Raw genomic sequence first — 13,568 nt, forward strand, 5'->3', positions numbered from 1 at the left:
CCCAAAACCCCAGCAGCAGGACAGTTGCTGGTGACTTTAACAGCCTGCACTTTGTAAGTGTTCATAAAACAACATCTGAACTTAATGACTAGTATAAGGGCGTAATGGTTGTCAGGAAATTACACTCATAAATTTAAGTGAATTTAGTCCCTGCTGATCCAAGTTATAGTATTACCAATTATTGTGACCAGGAATTACTGAGAGGAGGCTCACCATTTTCTGAATCAAGCATTTCTGAAGACTTCTCTGCTTTGCTTACTGCTTCAGCTGGAGGCCTGGAGGTATAAATAAAAAAGGAAATTATTTAGGATATGTTTAATGAAATGTTGTTGTTTATCTTGTAAATCTACAAAGTGTACAACATTATGAAAAAAAGATTATCACTCAGTATCAACTATTACAGGAATAGTTTGTCAACACCTTATAAGCAGCAACTGTGAACAACCTCTACATTAAAAATTGGGTTAAGTTAATAGGTCTTGGTTACAAGGTGTTTGCCGTCACAGAAAATAGCAACTTTTACAGTAATCTTACACTTTCACATTTATAAAATGAGTCCTGCAAAACTTAATTGACATATATTTTACTGTCATTTTTTTGTCGGTTTAGTCTCTGCACTGGGTTCATGATGTAAATATGCCATCAATTCCAGCAGCTATGGGAGGAAAAATACTTTTATCACACCAGATCACAGCTGTCCTCTGTTCAACCACAAACACAGGAGACGCAGATATAAAAGTGATAGAGAGAAGAAAGGTTTTTCTCTTTCCAACCACTTCATTTTTTTTAAGGAGAACCCAAAACAAAGAGCTAATAACATCAAGATAGACTCACATTCAGAGCGGTGTCTGAATAAATAAGTGTTGAGTCTTTTATAATACCACTATAACATACAATAGATACATTCTAAAAGGTAAAGACCAAACTTAAGATATATCGAATTGTAAAACGATATAATGGTAATAGTCTTTACTAAAATGTGCTGTGCTGATATGTGATATATCATCAGATTAAATATTCTCGGTATAACAAGACACTCAGGGATACATTATTTAATCTTTGTTTGCTAAACATTGTATGCTATAATATTCCACAGTCTTTTAGAATTCAATTTAAATGTAAAAAGTTAGGAATTTGTTTTTATCACAATCATTTGCTAAGAAATAAAGTAAAAATAAGGGAAAACGGTCAATTGCACTGCAGGGCTGCAGCAGGTCAGTCTTTTTATCTCCAAAATCAAAACTACAAATCATTTTCAGAGACGCTTTTCTTAGAGATCTACTTGGTGCAAAAAAATCTAATAAAACAAATTAGTTTTCTCTAGCTGTAATTTATCTAAGTTACTCAAATTTAACTGATTGACTTAATCCTAAATCATCATCATACCTTATTAAAATGTGGGTAAATTACAGCATCACAGAGGTATTGCCACACAATCACTTTGTAATATTGTTGGTTTTAATACTTTAAAAAAAGTTTATTCTTTAGATTAATTCTTTAAGATTTTTTTAGCTCAGTGTTCACCCTTTGTGTTTTGCCATAACCTTGAAACATGAATTTATCACTGAACGTTGTCATAGCAGCTTTGCTGGGATCAGGATGTAAACTTTACAAAGTTATGAATAGAAGTCCTTTGTTAAAACCATATCCAGAAGCCTCAGTGTCAGTGTTAAATAAAGTGATTAAGAATAGAACTACCTTGTAAAACAGGTTTCTGTTTAATACATTTTATAAATAAAATAAAATCATGATATGGGCCTTGATTTCTGAGCTTTAAACCCCAAATGAATGAAATATGAAAGAGTTTACTCACATGATGTTCTGAGCATCACTGTCGTCATCACTTTGTGATTCTAGATGTTCTACGGGGCTGTTCTGGTTGCAGTCATCTTCAGGTAATCTGGCCTTGTCGTCATGTGCTGGGAGAGCTTCAATGGAAGCTGATGCTTCGTTTTTATTCTGGAATCCCGCATTGCAGAAGGCAACAGGGCTTTCACTGTAGCCTCGGAAAAAGAAGTGGTTGACGAGTGGGTAGTGACCAGGGCGCACAGGCTTGGCTGCAAGCAGTAACAGAAGACTTATGTAAAGACTGAAATATTCATCCAGAAAACCAACGATAAATGTATATTTCCTAAAAGTTTTTAAGCATTTGGAAAGCGGTAATTTAAAACTTTTCAGACGTTCTTAATTGCCTTGGAATAATCCAGTAATGAAAACCATTATTTTGAGACCTCTCATATAAATCAATATCTTGTTTTCTCATAGCAGAGGCATATGTGTTGCTTGTTATTTCACTGCAATTATCTTCAGTTGAAGCAATTATGTGGGGAGCTGCTGATTAAAATAAAGCAGAGTGCTTTTCTAAGCTTTTGTTTTCCTTTTAAATGCATACAGTGCAAATTCTGCCATGGGGGAGTATTCTACCAGGGTGCTAAACCTATTCAAGCCTAAATGTTTTCTGTATTTCACTTATTGCTACATCTCACATATTGCAACCTATAAAGCTTAAACAGTACAGCCTTGTTGTTCAGTTTTAAAAACAGCTGCATCTCGTAATCTATCTCCTCTGCAGAATATTGAGGCAATAGTGCTGAGGTGCCTTTGGTTTTTTTATTTACTAAAAATGAGGTCGGTTTTAAGGCCATCTTCAGCAAACATTGCTGCATCACACCGAGAAAAAAACCGAAAAAAGATTATCTAGTAGAGGGGTGAAAGAGATGACAAATGAGTGAGGCTAAAACATAGTGGGAATACTGCTTGTGAGGAAGGTACAGCCGGCACATAAAAGGAATGGTTGCAGCAAGGTTACTGATTCCTCTCACAGTGCCATTGAAATGCATGGGAGTTTCATAGGGGATGAAGATATAATGTTAAGGAAAAAAGGAAAACAAGTGCTAGAAAATAACATTAAAGATATATATACTGTACATGTTGGGAGGGTTTAAAATGTTTTTTAGTTTTATTTATATAGTGTTTAATTCAGTAAGATGAACGGACATGGAATATTTATACAAAGCATGGGTAGATTCCAATTGTTTGATGATCTGACATCATTCACATATAGATGTGAGACAGCTAACAGAAAGAAGACATCTGACTGGAAATGGAGCATTTAAAAATTTCAAAGTTGAGCCTCTGCCAGTGTATAAAATTCATTTTAAAAAACAAACATCAGATGAAGTATAAAAATTAAGGGCCAAACATTCTTTTCACATCCAAAGAGCTTTTGTTAAAAAAGAATATCTATTTTTTATATATAGATAAGTTTCCCATTTTTGTTGGCAGCCCCTGCAATGTAATGTTTTGCAGGCTGAGCTGTGGCTGAAGACAGCTTAATAAAAGAGCCACATGAATTGTCTCCTACCCCACATAAAACTCAGTGAAAATAGTGGGACCAGCTTCATACAGGCGCCATACTGGAGTCTTCCCTGCAGAAGCAGATTATTACAGGCTGAAGAAAATGAACCAGATCAGGCTCCTCACCAATTAGTTTAAAAGGTAAACTGTGCTTGTGATGAACTTAATCAGCTTTGTTGGCTGACCTCCCAAATACAAGGAAATCAAACCATAGATGTCCAGAAATTAAGTCATATGTAATAATGTGGAATGGCACAGAGAATAAGTAATCCACTCAGTCGCCATGGCCTGTATGCATGCTCACCACGCTGAGGAAAAAGCATGTTGAACCTCTTAGAAAGTTTGTTGCACAACATTTAGCAAATGTGAAATACTGGCAGAATATAGTCTGGTCAGATCAGAGACCAAAATTTAACTCTTTGGAAGCCATAATACACACCATGTTTTGAGGTCAAATGGCACTGTACATCAACCCAAAACCACTATACCAACAGTAAAGTTTGGAGGTGGGAACATCATGACGTGGGCTGCTTTTCAGCATACATTATGGTACTGACAAACTTTAAATAATTGAAGGATGGATGAGTGCAAAAATGTACAGAGACATTCTTGACATTTCAGCAAGACAGTGACTTCAAATACATAGCCAAGGAAATTTTAAATTGATTTCAGAAAAACAAAATAAAGTTGCTAGAATGGCCCAGCCAATCACCTGACTGGAATCCATTTGGAAAATCGATGGAAATAACTAAAGATCAGAGGAGGCCAATGAAATCTTCAAGATCTGAAGACTGTTTGTGAGGAAGAATGGGCCAAAATCACACCTAAGCAATGCGTTCAACTAATTTCTCCATACAGGAGGCATCTTGAAGCTGTCATTGCCAACAAAGGCTTTTGTAAAAAGTATTAAATACATTTCAATACATGTGTTCAATACTTTTTCCCTGTGTCATTTCATTTTATTACACATAACTTCATTTCTGGACATCTGTGGTTTGATTTCTTCTGACATCTGGTGAAAATGTCATGTCAACAGCACCTCTAGAAATATATGTACTTAGAAAAATGGTGGGGTGTTCAATACTTATTTCACCCACTGTAAATTAAAATGTACCCGCTTTAGAGCCGTCACCATCTATTTCCAGTTCATGTAAGACTTTGGTTCAATAGAGATTATTAATATGATTTGTTAATATACAACATATTTATTAAACGGTTATCAAAGGTCAAAATAATTTTCACAAATATAAATGTTTTGTTCATATATATTTTTGCACTAGAATAATTCCTAAAGGGAATAAATATAACTATAGAATATCAATATTAGGCATAGTTTTCCTCACAGTTACTGAGATAAAGCAGACCAAATAAACAACATTTGATTCATTTCATGCATTTAAGTGGGGTTTTCATGTTACCTATCTGTGCAGCATGGGGCCGGCGGAAAGGAGTGCGCCTCATCACATCCTTGATTCGCTCCACTTCCTGCTGGTAGCGTTGACGGTCTTTCATGGCACTCTCCTTGGCCTCCTTCAGCGCTCCCTCCAGTGCCTTAACTCTATCAGCCGTAGAGCGAAGACGTTTCTCCAGTTTTGGAAGCTCACAGCGAAGATCTGCATTGTCTCGTACCAGCTGTAACCCATATTAAAAATTAAACAGATAATGTCAACATTGATACTCTCGGGTGGATGTTTTTTCTGGCAGGTAGTGTTTGCAATGGAGTGGATTTGAATTTTAAACAGATAAAAGCATCCAAATATTTACCTTTAGATTAAAACAGCGATGAGAGAAATATGTGAAACTAAACCATGAGGCACACCCTGCATTAATGACAAAATGTTTCTGTGTGTTGTTCCTGTTTAACCATTTTCAATCAAAAAGTTTAACCAGTATTTTAATTATTTAAACTCAACATTTCGAAACTAAATGGTATTTTTAGTATTGTAAATAGGTACTACTAACAAAACATGAAGGGTAATATGAAGGAAAGTAAGGCTGAAATGGATGTGCTAAAGGTCTGGCAATAGGATCAGCTTTGATTTCAGCAGCACAATCTCACATTGACATTTTAACTATATCTAACCTTTAAATTGGCTCCTTTTATTAAGAGGGAAAGTTTCCATGGGAGGAAAAAACTTATTTTAGCCATATCACCAGTGCAAGATTTACAGCCATCCTTTGAGATTTGTTAAGTTTTTACAATCAATTTATACTTGCTTTTTAACTTGCCCAGCTACATTCTACAGGGTTTGCTTTTGTTTTTACAGTAATAAGGTCTGGGATAGAATTAAAAGAAAACAAGATTTTCTCTCACTTTGATTTTACTATATATTTGCTATATTATAATAAATCTTAGGGTCTGATCTTTATGCCGTGGCTTTGAAAAAGTGCAACCGTGTGCATATGTGCAAGGCAGATCTTCAAAAAAGGTGCAGTGATTTGCATTTGCAATTAAGTAGACAGTGCGTGCAAACCTTTCTTGTCTGTTTGCCTTCATCAATATGCAGATCAATTTCTAATACCAAACTGATTTTCAAATCTGAAATCAAATCTAACTTTTTTTTTCTAGTACTTTTTCCTAGGAGACTAAAATTACAAAATGTCTGTAGCTAATATGGCCACAAAGAAGACATTGGTACAATAATGTCTGGTCTGGTCTGATCTGGTGCAATTGGTTCGGCTTGATTCAGTTCAGTTCAGTTCTATTCAACTCAACTCAATTCAATTTATTTATATAGTACCAATTCACAATACATGACATCTCAATAAATTGTAAAGAGACATATTTTTGCACATTTGGACCATTAGAAATAAGAGTATTATAATATTTATAAAGATAAAATTCCTACACAGGCCAGCAAAAATTAATGCGGTGGGATGGGAGACATTCATTATACATATAAGCCAAAAATATTGTAGCATGTTTATGAATTTTTTTTTTTCATATTTATCATAACAAGACAGTAAGATGGTAAAATTTGACAAATTTATCATATAACAGTAGAATGAACAAGACGGCAGCAAATAATATTAAACTGACAATTTTTAATGAATGGAACCTCATGAAGTAAAATCAAAATGGAAATTGTGTTGCATTTAAGCATATTCCCTAAGGGAAGGATAATGACTGAACCCTTTAAACAGTGACATTCTGCCAGAACGTGATCATGCAACCTAATCTACGTCATGCAGACATTCTAAACTGAGGATTTACAAGCAGGCAAATTTACCCAACAGGCATAAAAGCCCTGAAGTCAGCTGACTGACCTTAGGTGCAGGAGTTTATTGTTTGGGTGTGAATAATTCTGAAAGAATACAATAGAAGAACAGAGCAGAGGCTCCCCAAGGAAGGAAGAAAAATCAGCTACACACACACAGATTGATGATTAAATCTACCACTGTCCCACACTCTCTTTGAAAGTCTCATCAGGTTCGTAGGGAAGCTGGCTGATATACGACCAGAGTTACTTTTTTTTTTCAATCTGCATCGTACCAGCAGGTAGTGGATGGGATTGAGACCCCCAACTGCATCTTCAGGATTGGTTTTCAGCTTGACAAACTGCTGCAGTGCAGCTCATACTCAGTCTGCAAAACGTTTAGCACATCACCACTTATTGTTCTGCAACAGTCCATTTAGGAATATTACAGAAAATATACAGTGTGTGGCTCTGTATGCAGCCATATATTTATTAGCTAATGGGGAGCATTTCCCAGGAATATGCAACCCTGCGGGGTCTTACAAGTACTTATGGGGACCAACTCTTCCCATGAGAAGAAGTTACTTTTTTGGGTTAGAAGTGAACTAAGGTGTCATTAAGGTGTCATTTCAATCTTATCTTACAGAAAAAACATTAATCATTGCTCGTGAAACACAAAACACTTTTGAAATAACTGCTCCCAAACATCAATTAACGTTTAAGGCACTAAGGGTGGTTTTCAGACCTTTTCAGATGTAGATCAGGCCACATGAAAAGATCAGTTTCACATCTAAATGTCCATCAATCATCGATCTCCCAAAATTAAGAAAATTGAGGTAAATCGATCGACCGGCCGATCAGTCGGTGCATGCCTCAATATTGTTTTTTCTTTTACCTATTCAATTTACTTACCCTATTTTAAATGTATGACAAATTTCCCAATCACCAGAAATTATTGCTGTTTATTTTTATTCTTTCAGTTTGATCTTTCTTTCAAACTGTGTTTTAAATTATCATCCAAATAGGGAGACTTTATAGATCTAACCAATGATCTTCTTATTGGAGAGTGTATATCTCACACACAGCTAAGAATATTTAAAGAGATTTATTTAAAGTTATCTCTGTGAACATAATCTGTATCCTCCTGTATACTTTAGGCCCAGCTTTTTGGGCTTTTTTTATTTACAGGCAAAGCAATGCCTGTAGGGGGTGGTGGTCTAATGGTTAAGGCATTGCCCTTGAATTCCAGAGGCTCTGCCCCACTCCCACAGACAGCCACTCTGGATCCCTGAGCAAGACCCTTAACCCCACACTGCTCCCCAGGCGCCACACAATGGCAGGCCACTGCTATCCAAGGGGATGGGTTAAATGCAGAGAGTTCATTTCATTGCTTTGTACTTGTGACAATGTAATGTCAATAAAGTTGAATCCTATTCTTCTATTCAATGATGTTATGATCACTAAAGCCTATTCTACCAGCGTGGTAGCGTGGCTTATTCTGGTAGCAGAAGTTATTAACTGAGAGAATACACAGTAGCTGTATCACTAAGTGCTTCCTTCAAGTGACAGTTATTAGAAATCCAATATATGGTCATATCTACCAGAATAAATATTTCATGGTTTGTGTCAGTCGCTTTTTGGATCATTGTACAAATAAAATTTAGATATTCCATATTTGAATTTGGTGACCTGTCGCAGTAAAACTCTAATATTGGTTTACAATGAGTAATGTGAACCTGAAGCCACAAAGCTTCAGCAAAACTCAAACAAAGATCCTTCCTGATCTGAACAGGAATAAGGTTTTTAATATAAAATGCAATGCCACCAGAATAAATATATTACAGCCATTACATGAAAATTAGTCTCCAGTAACATAGAACTTTCTACTTTATATTTTAAACTACAAATGCTAAGAAGGCCAATTCTTAATCCCTTAATAGATTATCCTATTAAAAGATAGGTAATCATATCATTCACCTAACATCTTAAGCCTATGTTCAAAATTACCAGTACATACTTCAACTTTTATGTCTTTTTCTGAACTCATAAAACTCATTCAGCTGTTTTATTGATTCATCTGGAGAGCCTTTTTTACCATTAATCCAAACATTACCATTTCATGCGCAAGTTTCTCTGACATTTTTGCTTCAACATCTGTGCATAAGTTGGTAATGGTTAAGGTTAGGGAAATGGTCTGGGTCAGTTCATATGATCGGTGCAAAATGAATGAAAGTCAATGCATGGTCAGGGTAAAGATAGCAGGACAGGATAGGTGTGTGTGTGCGTGTTCAGTCTATTTTTAGCAGTAAGTGTTCACCTCTTTGGGAACAAAGGGTTTTCTGCATTTTAAGGCAGACTGAAATGTACAATGGGGAAGACCTTATGTTGTTTCCAAGAAGAAATTAATTTAGAGGTATGCTCACCAAATTAATGGTGCTAAAGTTGCTTTTACAAAAAAGAAAGCATAATTCAAAAACTAACCTTTCTCCCTTAAACTAAAATGATAATAGATTAATAATCGTGAATCCAAAGGGAAACCATAGAGTAAAGTATGACTGCTGTTTAATTTGCATAATACTATCATACAACATCATACACCAACTCAACTGTATTAACGTTTGATATTAAGAGGCAGTCATGATTGATTAAGGTGTTGCTATGGGGGTGGTGCTATGGCATGGAGGTAGACTGCATGACCAATATACCGGCTGTCGTAAGTTCGAGTCCTGGCCCTGCAGACTTTTGCCAAATGTCTCTCCAATTTCTTCTGACCCTCTTTCCTTTCTCCATGTTTTCGAAAATAAAATTTAAATTAATGCCACTGGAGCCTAAAAATAATATTTAAAAAGTGTTGATAAAAGTTTCCAGATTCTTAGTCAGATTTTGTTTCAAACTTTCTTGCCTAAATATTCAGCATTTAACCTTTCTCTTGCAATGCTAACTTAGTATTGAGTGTAATTAATCATACTAACTCTGACCAGCTTTTCTGTCCCTGAATATAAACCTCAACAGCATCATGCTACCACCACCATGCTTCATAGTAGGAGTAGTGTGTTAGAATAATGTGCAGACAGTTTTTCTCCACACAGAGAATCGACGCAGGCCGGAACATAACATTTTCCCCTCATCTTACCAAAATGGTTGAAGTCCTTTGTTGCACAAATGAGACTTCTTAAGGGGGTTTTAGTTTTTAAGACCTCAGATCTGTGGAGCAATCTGGAACATTTGAGGACTACTAAATAAGGAATGACTTTAAAAACTTTTCAGCTTAGGGCTTTCAATAGGGTCCTGCTTTGTGGTTCTGCTCTGTGAGGGGTTCAAAGTTGATTTCCCGAAACTCCTTGAAGCTTTTATGGGAGAGCTGTATTTTTAAAGATTAAAATACCGATGGATGCACTTTATTAACTTATTACATGACTTTTAAGGGTAATTGATTGCCATTATAGGAAGCATCTTAGGAAAATGGGTTAAAATACCAGCAATTTTCTTGTGTGATTAATGAATAAAGCTTTGTGGTTGCAATATAAACAAATGTGACAAGATCCTTTAAAGAAGAAGCTTTGAATGCAGAAGAAATGCTTAGTGTTTTCCCATACCTCTTGCTTTTTTTACCTGTTTGTGAACTTTACTAAGCTGCTCCAAGTTGTTTTCAAGAAAAGATATCTTTTGTTTTTGAGTGATAAATCCCCCAGAATCGCCAGGTTCAATATCTGTACTCTGGCAAAATAAAATAAGGAGATCTGTCAGAACTGTGTTACAGAAATTGCTGCGTTTGAAAATGCTTGAGTGTCAGAACTCTCAGTGTTGTTTGCCTTACTTTTCTAACTCGAGTGGTGAGGTCTTGAACAAAGAGCTTACGGAGGTTGTGCAGGGTGTAGAGTTCACGGGCCTACAGAGGGAGGAAATGAGGAAATTAGCAGTTTAGTTGATTATTTGTTGGAACAGCAGCTACTGGGGGAATTAATTAAGTTGTGAAAGTAAATAATGACTTACAACAGTCTCCTCCAACCCTTTGAGGTCCTGCTTTGACTGCTCGTGCCGTTCACACAGAAATCTATAGACATAAAGGAAGATGGCCAGATAGAACATTTGAAAACTGAACTTGTCTCTATCCAAATGATTACCTCATTCTGATCAGAATAATTCATGACAAGAGAACAAAGGGAGCGTGGACCAGCTGCTACACATGGGGGTGTTGCCCATCTGCAATCTGATGCAATGTGCTGCAAAGGTCAGTGTAGAAATGGGCCCTTAACAACCAGCTGCTACCTTATTAACCAAAACACTAATGGAGAGGCAAAATGGGCTGGACAGGCAGACAGATGAAATGAAAGAACATGATGAAAAAAGGGTAAAAGATAGAGAATCATGTACGGTAGTGTAAAAAACACTGACATCTGCAGAGTAAAGGGATGATAAATATAGTAAATGCAAGACATGAAAGAAAGGAGAAAACAGGAAGATGGGAAACTAAAGAGGCAACTTGCCTCCAGGACACCATATGGTGAGGTGTTTGAAAGATGGCCAGGACTGTTAAGACGAGACTCACGTCAGTTCCTCCAGCTGGCAGCTCTTGTGATGCTCCCGACTTCTGAGATGTTCAAAGTCGCAGTGCAGGTGCTCCAACTCCAGATGCTGCTTCTGGTTGCAGCTGGAAAAATGCAAACCGATCCAGTCAGGGAGGTGTTATAGTACAAGGAAATAGACATTTTGCATATTTTAGACAAACTGATGGTTTGTCTTTCAGCAGCATTTTCAGAATAGAAATCAGATTATAGTCTGTATTACAACCCACACCGGAGAATTATTCCCCCTCTACTTTACTCCATTTGACCTTGTTTTTCTTTGGGCAAGTAATTCCCATATTTGAATGTTTTCCTATAGTTCTGTTACCCCTCCCATTTTATTTGATCATTTTATGTTATCTTATTTTTATCTATATTTTGAATGATGATCATAGTTAATAACCAACTTGGCCAAGTTTAATAAAGCACTGGCCTCTTTTTTGAAATAGCAAATTTATTAAGATTATTCAGTACTGAATTTTATTTAAAATACCCCTCCCACGCCCATGATGGATCACTAATTAACATGGAGAGTCAAATATTAATTTAAGAAACTACAAAGTATTGTGTTGCTATGAAGCATTAAAGCTGTTGTTTTCTTCCAACCACAAAGAAAGACAAAGCAAAGCCGCCTCTCCTGCGTGGGAGCCACTAATTTTATGAAGTCTCCGTATCATATTCACCATTGGCAATTCAGCTTATCTTTGGGAGTGCTAAACAAAGTCAGCCCATTAGGTACTAAAAGAGCCTCTTTGTCTCAACCTCAAACCAGGATCTTTGCTCTCTGCCTCATATCACTTCTGGCTCATTGGAGAAAGTAGCCATTCATTTAATATGCAGAAGCAGTAAGGTTAAGTTAGGGATGTCCTTCTTGGGGTGGGTAAAGACAGCTCTATATAGAAACTTCTTGGTTCCCTCAATTTCCTTGACCCTACCGTTCTTTTACCTTATTCAAAATGGTTATGTTACCCTAAGCTATTTTCTCTGTTTATGCTGCTATATGTTTAGGCTCATGGAGGACATACACTTTTCTTCCTTCTGCTTCATCCTGTCTCTCTTCTGCAGTATTTGTTAACTTCCACTTAAAACTTTATCTTCTCTCTGCCTTTTCCTGTAATAGCTTCATCTGGTCTGTTCCTGTTTGTCTGTGATTCTGTCTTGGATTGAAATATCAGCTGTGCTGCTGCCATTGACATCTCTGTTTATAGATGCTGGAGCATGGCTGTTTTTCAGTGTATAGTCCTGTTTTTTTTTTTACTTTGACTAACTGTAGGTGCTATCTTATCCTCTAATATGGGAGCTGGCTCGGAGCTTGTCTGCCTTGCTGTGTCTTTCCGGGAAGGGGCTGCCTGTGGAGCTAGTTTACCGTTACCTTTTGTATATTAACTTCTTTTTGTATGTCTGCTACTGTCTCCTTGAAACCCAGTCGGCCTCGGCAGATGGCCGCTCACACTGAGCAAAGTTTCTTCCTGTTAAAAAGGGAGTTTTCCTCTTCACTGTCGCTACATGCATGCTCTGTGTGATTGCTGAGGAGTCAATAGCAAAATGCAAGTGAAAATCTTCACCGCAAGCTCATCCAGGGGGAGCATCTCCTGTAAGTCAATGACTGGATCCAATCAACTGGTTTTCCTTGACAGAAGCTTTTAACCAGTCTGGCTGTATCATCTATGTAAAGTGCCTTGAGAAGACAAGTGTTCAGACTGGCACTATGTAAATAACTGCATTGATTTGAATTATTCCAGGACACGAAGTGGTTTGCTGCTCAGAGAGCAGAATTCATAACAATTACTCATACCAGTGTAAGTGAAGAAAGATTACAGCTTTGTGCATGATTTAAAAGAAGAAATAGCATTATAACATACTTCAAAGCTCAATTTCAGTTAATTTTGGATCTTATAGGCCCTTTACAATTGGCAGAGCTGTATACCCAAATTTAAAGAAAAATAGCTGGAAATGATCTCAAGGACATCAGCAAGTCCTTCTGAAAAAGGCTAATTTAAACAAAGGGATTAGACCACCTCTAAACAAGGGTTTAGAGGTGGTCTAATCAAACACTGTACTCATATTTTTTTGAGATGCTGTATAATAAAAAGCCCTACAGTGCAAATGAATGTAAACAATCCTGCAAAACAAAAAGGGACAAAAATCTCTTCACAGCAATGTAAGAGAGTCTGCCAATCATAACAGTTGTTCGCCCTGGTTTCCACCCAGACTTGCACTACATGCTACAACGTTTTTTTTTTATGTGGGTAATAGTAGGCTTATTACATAATGACTACTTTGGTTCCTTTGATAAATTGAAGGTTTACCCCATATATGCTTTTTTTTCAAAACAGTTTATATTTGTCTGACATTAAAATTACATGCTCCAAACGTTTAAAAGAGGGTTACTTCACAACAGTGTATTTATTTCCATATTTTACTTGCCCCTTTAAAGTTAAAACATCTT

The 13,568-nt window shown here is 36.6% G+C and overlaps 1 protein-coding gene across 1 annotated transcript in view; it reads right to left on the reverse strand.

Moving 5' to 3' along the window:
* The window catches only part of LOC107103069, a 110,088-nt gene that overhangs the window by 9,423 nt on the left and 87,097 nt on the right, over window positions 1-13,568 (reverse strand). Inside the window, exons 19-26 of the mRNA XM_015402592.1 lie at window positions 13,219-13,241; window positions 11,104-11,205; window positions 10,548-10,608; window positions 10,372-10,443; window positions 10,167-10,271; window positions 4,776-4,989; window positions 1,814-2,057; window positions 214-275 (exon numbers count right to left, since the gene is read on the reverse strand). Coding sequence (XP_015258078.1) covers window positions 214-275; window positions 1,814-2,057; window positions 4,776-4,989; window positions 10,167-10,271; window positions 10,372-10,443; window positions 10,548-10,608; window positions 11,104-11,205; window positions 13,219-13,241 — 883 coding nt within the window. The remainder of the gene's footprint in view (window positions 1-213; window positions 276-1,813; window positions 2,058-4,775; window positions 4,990-10,166; window positions 10,272-10,371; window positions 10,444-10,547; window positions 10,609-11,103; window positions 11,206-13,218; window positions 13,242-13,568) is intronic.

The sequence above is a fragment of the Cyprinodon variegatus genome, unplaced genomic scaffold, assembly GCF_000732505.1.
Source record: "Cyprinodon variegatus isolate N-32 unplaced genomic scaffold, C_variegatus-1.0 Scaffold34, whole genome shotgun sequence".
Taxonomy (NCBI): domain Eukaryota; kingdom Metazoa; phylum Chordata; class Actinopteri; order Cyprinodontiformes; family Cyprinodontidae; genus Cyprinodon; species Cyprinodon variegatus.